Source organism: Boleophthalmus pectinirostris, unplaced genomic scaffold (assembly GCF_026225935.1).
Source record: "Boleophthalmus pectinirostris isolate CB_2022bp ecotype Guang Dong unplaced genomic scaffold, ASM2622593v1 HiC_scaffold_4, whole genome shotgun sequence".
Lineage (NCBI taxonomy): Eukaryota > Metazoa > Chordata > Actinopteri > Gobiiformes > Gobiidae > Boleophthalmus > Boleophthalmus pectinirostris.
In genome coordinates, this window is record NW_026571353.1 from 28,497,908 (window position 1) to 28,514,438 (window position 16,531).

A 16,531-nucleotide genomic window follows, 5' to 3' on the forward strand; every position below is an offset into this window, starting at 1 on the left:
GGTAGCAAGTCTTCTAAGATAATATTTGCCCCGCTGCTGTGCCAAAATAGCAAAGCAGCGGAGGTCCATATAGCTTATTTTTATGCATAATACAGTGAATAGTAGTGGTGTTGTGATATTAAAATTTCACACTTGATCTCGATACTGAGGAATTCAACGATTACGTACCGATTACGATATCACAGTGAAGATAAGAAATGTTCCTTTTTTCCAATCCTGTCCACTTTATTTCTATAGCACATTTCACGAACAGTTTCCAAAGTGCTGCACAAATACATAATAATAACAACAACAATAATAAAATGATCAAATAAACACTCAGATTTAATCATACTAGTCTTAAGATAATAAAGTAAATTAAACTAAGAACAAAATCATAGAATAGCAATAAATAAATAAAACCATTAAATAAGTAAGTTTTAGTCATTAATTTTTTTTTTGTAATAGTCATTTAAGGGTAGTGCACATTGATCAACAGTACAACTATGTAATATAAGGTTAGTTTCCATCTGTATTCCTTTGCCAGATGTACAGAAGGCACCCTAGAAAGAGGGATCAAAATGAGATAAAACGATCAAAAAATGTAAATAAGTTTGTGCGGCAGCAAAACAGGCAGTCCAGACAGAGACACAAATGTTAAAAGTCCAGATAGAGCAGCACATTGAAACATGAACAGCAGCAAAAGCAATGTTTAACTGGCAGTGTGAATATAAGTAACCTTAAAACATGCAGGTAAGAAGCATTAGTAACACCAGACATAGGACAAAACATGCTTTATTTAAGGCTTTGAAGGCTTATCTTATTTGTATCTTATGTATTTGTTCTGATAAAGCTCAAAATCATACTGAAACTCTTTAGAAATGCACAAATTTTGTCCTTTTTATAGTATCGATACCTGCTCAAATGAATATCTAGTTTCTGTATTAGTTTAGTATCGATTAATATCTGATTTTTGATATTTTTACATCCCTTGTTACTAGTAATAGTGCTGTGTATTAAATAACCCACTATATGCAAACTATAAAAGCTGTATTTTTCCAACTCTGCTTCTCAGGTAAACTTCAACCTCCAATAAGCCAGCAAGAGGCGTTTGTTGTTAATTTGCTTGGCCTTTTTTCCCTCCAAAATTAGTATTTATATATTCACATCAGTGGGCCATAGGGGTTTTCCAGCAGAGATGATGGCAAGACATTAAACAAATCGTGTGTAACAACTTGATCATAAAACTCAACCCCGTGGTGTCCTACAAAGGCCTGTCATTACGGCAAAACACACACACACTATTCCCAGGTTATAGACTGGTCCAAAACATGTTCTCGTACACAACTCCGGGATGTGGCCCCCTACGCCTTTCTCCTCATCATCATAAAAGGTGAAGAATGTGCTGTTTATTTCTCAGTAGGCCTTCGTGAGCGCATGTGTGGAAGAAAGCTGCGTTGCCCCGAGCAGCAAATTTTCATCATTAGACTGTTTTAATAAGTGCTTAACATTATCCATTAACATTAACCACATTAACACACATTGCTTCACTTTATTTTAGCTTTTATTATTACTTCCACTTCTTCTGTTATCCATGTCTGCTCTTGATAGAAAATGTGGGATAAACTAGGCCACACATATGTTCACAAAGCTCAGTTTAAGCTCATGTGGGTTTTGTTTGCTGAAGTAATTTCCAAAATAACTCGTAGAAATAACCTTCAAGTCTTGAAAACAACGTGCTGGAAAAACATTGTCTGACACTTTGAATCCAGAGCTAATGCTAGAGTTTAGCTTCTTACGATATTAACATTTTCGTATGTTACAAATTATGTTTGCAATTGATAATGGCCATTGATTACATACTGCTAATGCATTATAGTAATTAGAACTCTCTAAAATGTATTAAAATTGCCTATTGTGTATTTTTTTTTATTTATAAAGGATGGCAAACCTCCAGTAAGTGTTGAAACTGCTTTAGGGGTGAGCAATAGTTATACAACACATGACAAATTATATTATATATTCAAATGTAATATTAACCTTATACAAATACATCTGTGTATAATGGGTGATTTGTAGGGCTGGGTATCATAAAGTAGTTGCCGATACAATACATATCTCGATACATAAGCCACAATACGATACATATCCCAATACAGTGCACTTTTGATTCGATACGATATATTTCAAATCGATTCCATACAGTTCAGTAAAAAACAAAGGCTAAATCTTGACTGTGATTCTAAAAGTCTTTGTTAAACCACTTCTTGTGCAAAGTTCATATGAAACACAAACATTTTATTCATCAAAACAGTGAAAATGTCAAATGTGTCACATTAACAAGTTTTCTTCCTCTAAACAAGCAACAAAACTGTAGCTGTAACAAAATAATTTAGTAAAATATTCCAAACAATACTCTTGGTGATGTATCGCTACAGCAGTGCAGATATCGATACTGTATCATCACTTTAAACGATACGATATATCGATATTTTGATATTTTTGCTCACCCCTAGTGATTTGACACGGCCCTACTATCAACTTCTCTTTTGACTTCTATATACTTGTTCTCTAATGCATGTGATTCTTCTAGTATAACAGTTTATATGATTTTCCCCTTACATTTCTATGCTCTTAGACAAGTTTAAAATGTGCACAATGAACTGAATCATAGTAAAACATAATTATAATTGTTAAGTCCCAACTCAACTGGCTTGTTCTAATGTAAATCCCTGTTTGAATTGCCTCTATTTGTTTCTCTCTTTCACAGATTCCCTTGTAAATCCTCTTCTTGAAGCACTATGTCTGACCCAGTGAGCCAGCAGACCCCTGACCCGTCTCAGAGGGAGGTGGAGGTCCAGGAGCTCCAGCGGTGGTTGGAAACAGTGAAGACTTGGGACCAGACTGACAGCGCACAGACTCGTAAAGACATCTGTCTACACTTAAGACCACTGAGGGATTTCCTGCACAAACTTCAAACTTACATTAACAGCATGGTAAGAATCAGGATCATTTATTATTCAGCTGGAGCTACACAATGTATCACAACTGAATCAAAATTGCAATTTGAGTTGTTACAATTATCAAATCACAAAGGGTGCAATTATTTAGATGTTGTAATGTTTCCTGTCTTATTTCCTGAAAAACTTGGACCTGTAGTTTAGACCTTTATGAATTATGTTCTGTAATTCGTGGAATTCTTGTATTGGTTTATCAGTTTATCATATTTCAGTCTCTCAAAGGTTAATGTCCTGGTGTCGTTTACAATGTCCACTTTGAAGAGAATCTTTCTAAACATAAATTGCAAACCTAATCGCAATACTTGTCGAAAAAAATTACAATTAGATTATTTTCCAAGCTCAAATAATAAAATAAGCGATATATAAAAGATGCTTTACAACACAAATATTAAAACAGTGAATCATATAGAGGAAAAAAATGCAAGAGATTTTTCTTCAAGGTGGAGAGTTCTGTGTAAAATTAAACTAATTTCAATACATTCAATATATTTTATCACTAACATTGTCAGAGCAGTGGTGATTATTCTTGTCTTAGAAAAACAAAATGTTACACTGGTGAAAATATAATATTGGAATGGGACTAAATTAAAATGAAGGGAGTAACTGATGGTTGGTAGTTTTAACCCTGCTTGGTCCAGTTCTTGTACTCGTGTCCTTAGGCAAGACACGTTAGTTTGTGAATTTTGTTCACTGGCGATGGCAATAAAACTTGTCTGATTCTGAAAAATACACTTTGTAGGATTAAGCTTTGACTTTATAGACTTAAATGTCCAGCTACCTTCCCATGAATAAATTGCAAAGTTAATTCCTACATGAGCAAATCTACTATGTAAGCATACATAAATTCCTTCGCTGGCTCTGAGTCCAAGGTCAGGTCTGAAAGGTAGGTTCTGGTCCAGTCTCTAACAGGGCTGTCTCTGTGCTGTTTGCTCCATGCACACTCTGTCCAGTCAGCTAACAGGCGCTAAGGGACCTCAGTGCTAACCTAATGTATCCCCACATCTGCCTTAGCTAATGTGGGAAGGGGCAGGGGCAAGAGGGCTGGCCACAGCTCTACAGATTTCAATCTCTTTTTCTCAATGTGACCATTTCTCAACATTTAATTATGCGAGCCCTGCTTTTTAGCCCTGATGAAGACCACATAGGTTGAAAAAATTTTGTAATCAGGTTTCCTCGGACACTTTATTCAAGCCCCATTGTGTTAGGACAGTAAGAGGCTGATCTTGTAATGTAGTGTTAGTGCTGCAACAATTAATGGACTACAAAAAGTTGACGTACAATATATACACGTGAACTAGGGATGTAACAATAACCGAAATATCGTGTTATCGTATCGTCAGAGTTCTCACAATAATATCGTGGACCATCACAATATATATCAAAGTGTCTTTGCTTAAATTAAGAGTTATGGTGCAGCAATAGCAAAAAATAAAAAATAAAAGACAGAACTACATAGACCATTATCCTTTGCTCCATTTCAGTGCAGACTACATGAAGAAATAACAGTTCTAAGTACTTTTAAGTCTTAGTTCTCTGGATTAAGTCTTGTCAAGGCATTTTAAGAGGGAAAAGTCGCATATTAACAGTTTTGTTAGCCTCCACAAAATATTGCAATAAATATCGTACCGTGAGATGTATATCGTGAAAATATCGTACCGAGAGATCTGGATATTGTTACATTCCTAATCGTGAGCCTCCCCACCATATCGTGAGCTTTTCCATGGTATCGCAATAAATATCTTACCGTGAGGTTCATACCGTGACGATATCGTGAGACGTAAACGTATACCCAAATGTCAAAGAGTAATATACAATTTCTGATTTTCATTAATAATAAAATGAATAATGTGTTTTGAAAATCACAATTTACATTAGAAACATTATTTTTATTGTTTACTAGTTGACTACTAAAATAATAATTTGTTGTAGCCCTAAATTATACAGGTTTTTAGTCCATTATTGATGTGAATAGGTGTCACAATGGAATTAATAGAAATAGCTTTTAATTAGCAGTAGGAAGCAGAATGGATATCAGCCACGTAGGGCACCCCAAAACAGACCCTCCCCCCTCCAGTCTGTCCAATCAGTCCAATCCCACATGGTACTGCTCGTGTGCATACATCTGCATTTGAGTTCTGGTGATTCAACTCCATAGGAATGTTCATTTACAATCGGATCTTTGCAATATGCGGAGCTGGAGACCAAAGTGCCCATAGGAACGAGAAACAGAGCGCAATTATTATAAACTACCACTGCCAGCCCCTCTAATCAAAGCCTTGTCAATGTAGTCCAAAATGACAAAACGCCTGGAAGTTCCTGAACCCTATATCTACAGCAAATTAGAGGCAGGCATCTGACACAGGACCGAGTGGTGACGTAGTGGGCGATGGAGAAAATGGACGTTTTATAGACAGTTGTGAGTATTAAAAGTGGAAAATGTATTCGATAAAAGAATAATTTGTTCTTGACATCACTAAGACCAAATCAAAGAAGAGATCCAAGAATAAGTTACTATAGAGACCAGAAAAACATGGGTAGTGTGTAAAGTCTCCAATCTGATATGACAGAGCAGTGTCCAGTTGGTTCTTTTAACTGTTCAGCCATAAAATAAAATAAAAAAAACTTTTCAGTGAATCATTTCCTCAAAGCTGGCTTCTGAAAAGATGACCAATCCAATCTTGCATATTAAAATCAAATAAATTATTTTATTTATTCTGGGAGCACCAAAAATATAATTAAAAAAATGTGGAAGGATTTTTTTTTTTCCCATCTAACGTAGCCAAATGTGCAGTGTGCTGTGAGATGACGATGAGGGAACGCCTCTGCATTATAACCAATGCTGACTGTCCCTGAAAGGACTGACTAAACCCAGTCTAAATCCGGTCTAAACCAGGTCTGAACTAGGTCTGAACTAGGTCTGAACTAGGTCTGAACTAGGTCTGAACTAGGTCTGAAGTAGGTCTGAAGTTGGTCTGAACCAGGTCTGAAGTAGGTGTGAAGCAGGTCTAAACCAGGTCTGAACCAGGTCTGAACTAGTTCAGAAGTAGGTCTAAACCCGATCTCAGCCAGGTCTGAAGTAGGTCTAAAGCAGGTTTTAACCAGGTCTTAGCTAGATCTAAACTAGGTCTGAAGTAAGTCTGAATTAGGTCTAAACCTGGTCTAAACCAGATTTTAACCAGGTCTGAACTAGGTCTGAACTAGGTCTGAAGTAGGTCTGAAGTAGGTCTGAACCAGGTCTGAACTAGGTATGAACTAGGTATGAAGTAGGCCTAAACCCAGTCTAAACCAGGTTGTAACCAGGTCTTACCTAGGTCTAAACCAGGTCTGAACTAGGTCAGAAATAGGTCTAAACCCGATCTCAACCAGGTCTGAAGTAGGACTAAACCAGGTTTTAACCAGGTCTTAGCTAGGTCTAAACTAAACCTGAACTAGGTCTGACCTAGGTCTGAACTAGGTGAGAAGTAGGTCTAAACCCAGTCTAAACCAGATTTTAACCAGGTCTTAGCTAGGTCTAAACCAAGTCTGAATTACGTCAGAAGTAGGTCTAAGCCAGGTCTAAACTAGGCTTTAAACTAGGTCTGAACCAGTTGTAAACCAGGTATATAAACCAGCTTTAATCACTATCCTATTTGCTCCTTAGATACTATACTTGTTTTGTTTTTTATTTTTATTTTTAGCTTTCGTTTTATTTCCCTCTTAATGTTTGTGACTTCATTTCATTGCAGTGAAATTAGAAGTTAAACTCTAAGATTTTAAATGTCATCTACTGTACTTTCATTGGACAAATGATAGACTCTGTACAAAAAGCTGTTAAGTCTTTTTTACGCGAGCTAAATGTTTCCAAGAAGCAGTGTTTTTATGAGCCTGGTGCCAGTAAAAGAGAATTCATTTTTATCAAAGACATGCCATTCTCCAGTCTCTTTTAGAGGAACCTCCACACTGACACATTTTCACACACATCTGAGGGACGTTTATATTGAATCTAAGCTATAAGAAAGAAAAAAAAAATCATAGTTATGTGAGCAGTGGAGCTATGGAATATTACTTCACTTGTGAGAATTTCTTATGAGAATACGCTGTACCAATTTTGATACCACAGGGTAAAACACACCCTTTTTAATGAACAAAACATCTACTCCTCAGTTTCCATATAATCACACTTGTACAATATACTAATTAGAGCTGGGAATCATTCAGAAGTTGCCGAATACGATACATACCTTGATACATAGGCCACGATATGATACATATCTCGATTCAGTGAACTTTCGATTCAATATGATATATTTCGATATGGTTCAATAAAAAAATAAAGGTTAAATCACGGCTGTGATACTAAAAGCCTTTGTTAAACCAACTTCTTGTGCAAAGTGAATATGAAACACAAAACATTTTAATCATCAAAACAGTGAAAATGTGAAGTGTTTTGCCTAAAAGAGTTTCCTTCCTCTGAACAAGCAACAAAACTGTAGCGCTGTAACAAAATAATTGAGTGAAATATACCAAAAAATACTTTTGGGGATATATCGATACAGCAGCCCACGATACCGTTACTGCATCATTACGTTAAACGATACGAGATGTTGATATTTTGATATTTTTGCACACTCCTAATACTAATCATTGTCTCTTGTGTGTTGCCTTAAAAAAGTTCGAAGCTATTCAATACATATCTGGTCATTTAAATATGTAGTATCTGAAATGCATATTTGTAGTAAGTAGTGGTGTAACAATATCCAAGTTTCACGATATGATAATGTCACGGTATGAACCTCATGGTACGATATTTATTGCAATATCTTTGGAAAGCTCACGACATGGTGGGGAGGCTCACGATTAGGGATGAAACAATATCGAAATAACTCGGTATGATATTTTCAGGAGATACATCTTATGGTACAACATTTATTGGGATATTTTGTGGAGGGAAACAAAACTGTTAATATGCTACTTTTTCCTCTTAAAATGCCTTGACAAGACTTAATCCAAAGAAATTTTACTTAAAAGTGTTTAGCATTGTTATTTTTTCTTGTACTCTACACTGAAATGGAGCAAAGGATCATGGTCTATGTATTTCCCTCTGTCTTTTTTAGCTATTGCCGCACCATAACTCTTAATTTAAGCAAAGAGACTTGTGATTCGATATATATTGTGATGGTCCACGATATTATTGTGAGAACTTTGACAATACGATATCACGATATTTCGGTAATTGTTACATCCCTAGTAATAAGTACAAATCTACATGATTGTTTTATTTTTTTCTACTAACCCAAATGCTGAGCAATGTTTTTTAAGAATGCCTAAACATAAAGTAGACTGTTGAGACATTAGTTGGTCTTCTATTTTAAATTCCTTTTTAATTTAACTTCTAATTTCAAAATGATTAATCACCCATCAGTCCAAACACACACAGTAGGTACAGTCTTCCAACGAAGGTAGTTCTGACCAAGCCTTTGGCCTTGGACTTGCCAAACTCTACTGACCAAAAGGTAAAACGTAGCTGTTAAACTAAACTAAACTATACCGCTTCATGACATCACAAGGTGGAACACAGCATTTTTGAGCTTTGGAGATGTAGACAGACTAATAATAAAGGGTTACTCAAACATGTGTGAATGAAATAAAACCTAACTCCAGATCTGTTTTTGATGAGGTAGCAACATTATAACATCACTTAAAGTTCACAAGAGTCAGTGTATAGGACCTTTAATCTGTTTTTGCTCTTTTTGCAGGAATGATATTAACATACTTTTTTACTATACACCCAATATTGCAATTTTATACGTCCAAAACACAAATTGCAATATTTTTTTTACGCATTTTTCAGAATATCCCCCACGTGTTATCTTCCACCTTCTTTTGTTAGATGTTGCATGAAACACCAATTATCTTTTGCTTTGGCAACAGCACCTTAGCTCCATAAAAATTACACATGTGAGTCTGTGTGGAGATTCTGCTGCACCTTGTCATGCCTGGACTTCAATTATCCCCACACTGTAACCTATGACGAGGGCCTGTTAATGTATATGGCGTGAATAATCAAGTCTCACTGTATGTTTGTCTACGCAACCATGATCCACGCACATGTGCTCGTAAAATGAAACGTCGTCACATGTTGAATCAGTTTGTATCTAGACCAAAGCTAATGTGGATTGTGTTGTGTTACTTTATCCCATGTGGTTTAAAGTGGCCTCATGTTGCTTGAATGTTAAAAGGAGATGTATTATGCAAAAAGGACTTTTATGAGCTTTGAGCCGAGTTAGACTTGTTTTTCCCCTCGTCATATTTTGATTCATACATGTTTGAGTAATCCTGTATCGTTCTGTATTCGAGGTGTCAGTGCTTGTAAAATTGCAGTGTTCACTCTGTCCACACTTATACTTCACTGTTTCTCATAGAATTTCAAAGTCACTTATTGCCTGTATTTCATATTTAAATAATGCAATATGTCTTTTTTTTTTTTTGGTTGGGGGTCTGTCACTTACTTGTTTTTATAGATATGTTACTACACTGCCTGGAATGTGCACAAAATGACATTAAACAGTTCTGCCTTACATGGATTCAATTGCATAACATCTCCACAGAGAAAAGCATTTGACCAGAAAAATTACACAATGCACCAGAAAAGCTACAGTACACAGTAGGGATGTGCATGATTAGTCGATTTATCGATAATTGATCATTAAGAATTTCATCGATTACATTTATTTTAATCGACAAACTGAATGTAGGTTGCTGTGCGTAGCGTAGGGTGACCAAACAGGGGTCCGTACATGTAGCTCTCTGCACTCAGAAGGAGCGAGCAAACTGAAACAGTCGGTCAGCCTGCAACGTGCCGAAGCGCAAATGCGTATTTAACGATGACTTGTACAAGAAATTCCACCCTTTCCGTTGCATTAGGGACAAGTGTACAAAGCAGCACATATGTTTCGGTGTCCAGTGGGAAAAAGCTTTACCAGGTGAGAGTAGCACAATGTCGATGACGAGGACCCACCTCCCAACCCCCGTACGGTGTCCCGGTTTTGAAAAACGCAAATATGGTCACACTAACCTGTATTCCACTGAGTCGAACAGTTTTTTCCTTCGTTTAATTTATGCAAATTATCCATTTTAAGTTTTCAGTTTCGTTTCTGTGAGACTTGCGCAAAACTGCATTAAACACATTATAATCTCAAACGGGCTGATGTGGCTCTAGAGTGGTTACGGTTTATATGTCGTAAAGTTGAATTTATTTATGCAGATTAGTAGTGCAGATAGTAATAATAATGATGATCATTTTAATATAAAAATGTTAATGATTAATCGATAATCGATCGTTAATTCTTCCGACGATCGATTAAGAAAATTTCATCGAATGCCCATCCCTAGTCGTGTCACATCAGCGTACAAGAACTGTTTTTTCCTTCGTTTAATTTATGCAAATTATCCATTTTAAGTTTTAAGTTTCGTTTCTCTGAGACTTGCGCAAAACTGCATTAAACACATTATAATGTCAAACGGGCTGATGTGGCTCTAGAGTGGTTACGGTTTATATATCGTAAAGTTGAATTTATTTATGCAGATTAGTAGTGCAGATAGTAATAATAATGTTGATAAATTTTAATATAAAAAAAGTTAATGATTAATCGATAATCGATCGTTAATTCTCCCGAAGATCGATTAAGAAAATTTAATCGAATGTCCTTCCCTAGTACACAGCGCACCTTTAAGCTACCTTTTCAAACAGTACTTTTTATGTGACAATATAAGGAGCAACAAAGTGAGATTTTGTTTTGCGAATGTTTAGTCCATGTTCTTTTTAGCTGATGGAGGAGAATTTTAGACTATTGGCGGCCACCATAGACTACTCTGTTAATCGGAGACACTGTACTTAAATGCAAATCTTTGAAAGATTTTGAATCTGAGTCCAGAATTGGGTAAAACATCTAGTTTAGCCTTTTGTAAATTAAAACACTAGAAATTAAAATCTGCTGCTTTTTATCATCGAATACCATTATGAAGAGAATTAATTAGGGTGCTTGATTATGGAATTTTTTTTAATCAGGATTATTTTGGTCAATATTAAAATTAATTTAAAAAATATTTAAACTATTATTGTTTAGTTACACAATGCATTTATTCAGTATTTCTCTCTCCAAAAAACAAAACAAAACACATTGTTATTGATAATTTACGCAAAACTTTCAAATTGAAAATAAATATAGGCTACAAATAGTTGTCTAGAGCAGTTTTGTGAACATAAAATTAATATAAATATACTTCACACATGAAATAAGGCATAGAAAAACATACATGTATCCAAAATAAACTATATATCCAGCTGGTTTGCAATCTCTTTGTTTAAAAATAAAATAAATATACTTGTTATAAGTTATTTTGAGTATTCTGACATACAGTAGAACTTTCCAAGCAAAGCAATAACAACTCCTTTGAGACAAGCAAGTGGTAGGCACTGCTAGAAAACTGACGTACTGTAGATGCGTTCAAGATGTATTACAAGGTCTTATATTATTCCTCAACTGACCCTGAAGTAATTAAAAGTTATAACTATAATTTGGAACAGTGACTCAGGAAATTATTAAGATCCAGGTTTAACTTTCCTTGTCCTTCCCTTTTTTTTTTTTTAAAAAATCACCCTTCTTTGGAGACTCATTCTTTACATTTTCTGCATTTTTCCGCCCTGTTGTCTGTAATCTCCGAGGTTTCAATTGCCGTGTCTGTGGAGGAAACTAGTGTGAATGGTTTAATTGGCTGTGAGATGAAGTACATCTGCTGGTTTCCTCTGAACAGGCCCGTGCTTCACCCTTGGGCGATGGCACCCTCAAACAGAGCACTGGTCTGCACCGCGCGGGGTTCTGGTCTTTGTTCGTCTCACTGTCAATATTCTGCTAAGAGTTAGGGTGACCTTTGCCAGGAAGTGATCACCTTTTATACTGTATTTTAGGGCTGGGTGTGATATAAAAAAAATCTCATAGTGATAAATTTCTATTAAATATTTTCAACAAATAAAAATAGATTTCAGTATTAATTTCCAAAACATACACCATACAGACTATTAATCATTGACATTTACAACAAAAATAGTCACATTTCTTCCTCCAAATTCTGAACTCCGCTCCAGACCACATGATTTTGGAGAAACTTTTGATTAAAATGATCCAAGCTGATCATTGATGATTACAAGACTGAAATTTTGGGCAAAAGGTGCACATCTACCTTTAATTTTAGTTATTTGAATTGACTTTTTATCAATGACGTGTGGTGCACATAAAACAATGACCTACACACTAACAAGGAAGTATTTTTGTACCAAGTTATAACAAGGTTGCCAATTTCCAGAAGCAAACTTTGGAAAATTCAATATAAAAATAGCTTTAATCACATCTGGTCTATTCTGTTGACATTTTTGAATCCATATATAATCATATTCATTATTAAGAGATTGAAATTGTGTTTTGTGTTTTAGACTTCCACCACAGAGGCTCTGAGGAGGTTACCGCTGTTGGGTCAGTTCTTAGGCAGGCTTTGCTGGATCCCACACGTCACTGCAGATGGTGAGTAGACATTTAAAGGTCCTATATTATGTAAAATTGACTCTTGCCAGCTTTAATCCATGTTAGAATGTTGCTACCTCCTCAAAAACTTACCTGGAGTTGTGTTTTGTTTCATTCACACGTTTCAGTAACCATTTATTATTAGTCTGTTGGCATCTCCAAAGCTCAAAATACTCTATTCCACCTTAACAGCTGTGTTTTCTTTTTGTGTTAAACGTGTGAATGAAACAAAACACAGCTCCAGGTATGTTTTTGATGAGGAAACAACATTATTATTATAACATAGATCAGAAAATAGAGCATTATGGACCTTTTAACACTGCACTACCTCTGAACATGCACCCGACTTCATTTACTTATTTTGAACAAACACATAATTCTTGTTGTTGCAGCCACAAGTCGATCGCTGCTGTTCCAGTGTCTGTGGGGGATGTACTCAGAGGAACCAGAAAATGCTGTGGAGGCTAAAGCTAACCAGTGGATACGGGTATGTTTTTAATAAAAGCTGAGACGATGAGGTTTCTGTCACAAAGGGTGGTAAGATAAGATAAACTTTATTGTCCCACCAAGGGAAATTCATCTTGGGTGCATAGACATGAAATAGACAGAAACTTTACAGATAACAGAATAAAAACAGAGATTAATGAATTGCAGTCACTTGTTGGGCTGTCGCAATAACCGCAAAAATGAATCACCGCGGTACTAAGAGGCCCACTGCGGCGGATGTTGGGCCACCGTGATCACCGCAGATCAACGTGACCCAATCCAGAGTCCAGGTCAATTTTTAGAGACCCGTTACCACCCAGGACTAACCCAGGACTAACCCAGGACTAACGCAGGACTAACCCAGGACTAACCCAGGACTAAGGTGCGTCCACGTAGACCGTTGGGTGACCGCAGGCGAAAGGACTGCCGCAGAGCTCCGCGCCGCACGGAGGTAAACGCTGCCGTCACCCAATCGCGCTTTGCGGTCACCCTGCTCCGCGTGCTTGTGATAGGGGCGCTCTCTCTTAATTCTTTCTCTGCAGAAAGTGATGGATCCGTGCGCGGCTGTCACCTGATGATACGAACTGAAAGAAAATAGTGCCAAGCGATTATGAGGTCTGACTTTTTAGGCGACGATGGTTTGTGATGCAAATGTATCACTCTTTTGAACACATATTGTTTTGAGAAGAAAAACGCTTTATTATACTGTCCCCAGCCAACTTGCCGAACTACTTTCGTCAGCACCGAAAATGGCCAGTATCTCGGCTCACCGGACGCTGTCGGGGGTAAGTCAGTGTTGATGCAGGGCACTGCTCACGGGGATGCCATATAGATTTATGTCAAAAATCCCGAACTATCCTTTTAAATCTGTGGGTACCTGAGCCAGTGCAGGACTCTGACCCGAGCTGCCGCAGTGAGAGCTGGAGAGATGCAGCGGCACTTTTTCCAAAACCAAATGTTACTTCACCCACACTACACACGCTATATCCACAGGACAACCAAGATACATGTGCATCTGCGCAACAAGTGCATCATCAGAGAGAGTTTTCTGAGTCGCTGGAAATATTATAACTCTGGGGGATCAGGGGTGGAGGAGGGGGTGCGGTATCATCACATATCGCGCTGTTGAGCCGCTATATCGCACCACAGGAGAAATTCCCTAATAGCGACAGCCCTAGTCACTTGTACAATTTAGTGCAGTTCATAAAGTACATACATTTGTAGTTGTACAATGGTAGCACTGGTAGCCTAGATGTTACACAGCAGATGGAGCATATTATAGGCAGAGTGTTGGTCTGAAGGGGCTGGTTAATAAAAGGGATCCATAGCTACAGGCCTCCTCTCCACCCACCTACAGAAGGCAAAGGGAAGTAACAGCACCCAAAACCATAACCACTGGGAGAGTTGAGTGGGTGTCTATTAGGGTTGTGAATCTGGTTTATAGTTATCATCTACGACATCCGTGGGTCATTATGCTAGAATTTGCACATTTTAAATTGCAATATTCATCTAAAACGACTTAATAAAACAATGATTGCGGCGTTAGAAAACTGCAGTGTCTAATGGAAACTGATGTCGCGGTAAACATAATCACAACAAAAAGCCTTGAAGTTGTGGATAGTTGTGCATTAGGCTAGTGAGCAGCCGATTTGTAGTGTACCAAAGTGTACCAAAATGACTATGCTGGCGAATCCTACACATATCAACAATTTAACAAAATAAAATTGGAGAACAAAGTAAGTACAGGGCAGTGGCCGCGGGCTGATGGGCAACATGGCGTCTTGAAAATAAGCGATTAAAGATTGCTCAAACATGCCTGAATCACTCCAAATACAACTTCGAGAGGGTAAATGAGAAGGGAAAACCACTATAACATGGTTAAAAGCTCTGAAAAGTCGATTTTTCATTATAGGTCAGCTTTAACTGTACTGTGGCTTTGTTCACATGCACACTAAAATCTGATTATAATCTGATTTGTGAACCTTTAAGATGTTTTAAATTACTTGCAACCTGCAAAATCTGATGTTAGTAATCAAAGGGACCATGATCAGAAAGAAATGAGATGATTTAGCTGTTTACATGTCATTTTAATAGTCTTATGACTCCAAAAATCTGATAATGATCGGAGTTTGAGTGTGCATGTAACCGCAGCCACTGTTTATTTTGTATTGAAACTATTGCTGTTTTCTGCTGCAGTGTCTTTTCCAAGGGCTACACAATTGTTCACATGAAAACAAAAGATTCTGTATTCAGCTCCACCAATCATTCAGAAAATAAAAAACAAATAAAAACACAATAAATAATAATTAAAACAATAAACAGACAAAAATAAAATCCCAAACAATAAAATATTACAAATAAAATCAAAGCAATTTGTGCACAGTAAATAGCAAAGCATAATGGACTCTAATGAAAATAATGACTTCCATCTCTCGACCTCTTAATTCACATATTTTTTTATTTAATGTAAAATATGCCACTTGCTCAATCACATTTTGGTTTGTTGTATAGCAGAGTGGTTTATGATTAAATGGTCCATATTGTGCTATTTTCTGATCTATGGTATAATGTTGTTTCCTCATTAAAAACATACCTGCACTATGTTCCACCTTGTGATGTCATGTGGTAATACAGGAGGTGCTCCAGTCCAGAATCATCTGGATGATTTCAGACCAGGAATGACTGATCTCTGCTGAACAAAAGGTAAAATGTAGCTGTTTACGTGAAAATTAGTACTATGTGAAGTCACAAGGTGGAGTAGAGCATTTTGAGTTTTGCAGATGTACTTAAACTGGTACTGAAGGGTTACTCAATGTGTGAATGAAACGAAACACAACTCCAAGTATGTTTTTCAGGAGGTAACAACATTATAACATGGCTTAAAACTCACTTGTGTAATGTAGGACCTTTAACATTGTTTGATGAGTCCATGATTTGCCACTAAGTGCTGACTTCACCTGTTGCACTGAATGTGCTCATAGCGTCATAGAACAAGGGTTAAATCAGCCTGTTGTTTTGTAGTTCTGTTCATCCTTTGAGTAGATACTCATGTTAAATTAGTCTATCCGGATAAGAGCGACTAATCCAGGATAAACACAGCCAGATTTCTGCGTGATGATATAACTCCCAGATGGGGGGCAAGCCACATTTCCTAATTGATTACACTGAAAAATCACAATCTTGAACCTGATCGTTTCTATTATTGACAAGACTCTGGAACTTGCAATATAACAACAGTAATCTGATATTTAAAGGTGCACCTTTCTAGTGTGTGGAATGTTCGCTATCTTCTTGTCTCCATGGAGATGTTACTGATTTCCCTGGAATGTTCCCTGGGATGATATGAAACATTGGCCAGGCTGGCGCCACCCAGTGCCTCCACTCAGTTTCATTTCTCTCCAGTGATTAGGTCAGGAATCGGAATACACTAGACGGTTTGCAAGAACCCCGTAGACCGTGCATTGGCCAATCAGCGAAGAGCTGTGAAGC

General features: G+C 37.0%; 1 protein-coding gene across 2 annotated transcripts in view; it reads left to right on the plus strand.

The window, feature by feature from the left end:
- Positions 1–16,531, plus strand: part of fancc (FA complementation group C) — a 63,549-nt gene that overhangs the window by 670 nt on the left and 46,348 nt on the right. For both annotated transcript variants that reach the window (XM_055161431.1, XM_055161432.1), the window contains exons 2-4: positions 2,750–2,975; positions 12,469–12,556; positions 12,949–13,043. In XM_055161431.1, the coding sequence (XP_055017406.1) occupies positions 2,781–2,975; positions 12,469–12,556; positions 12,949–13,043 (378 nt within the window). In that variant the 5' untranslated portion in view covers positions 2,750–2,780. The remainder of the gene's footprint in view (positions 1–2,749; positions 2,976–12,468; positions 12,557–12,948; positions 13,044–16,531) is intronic.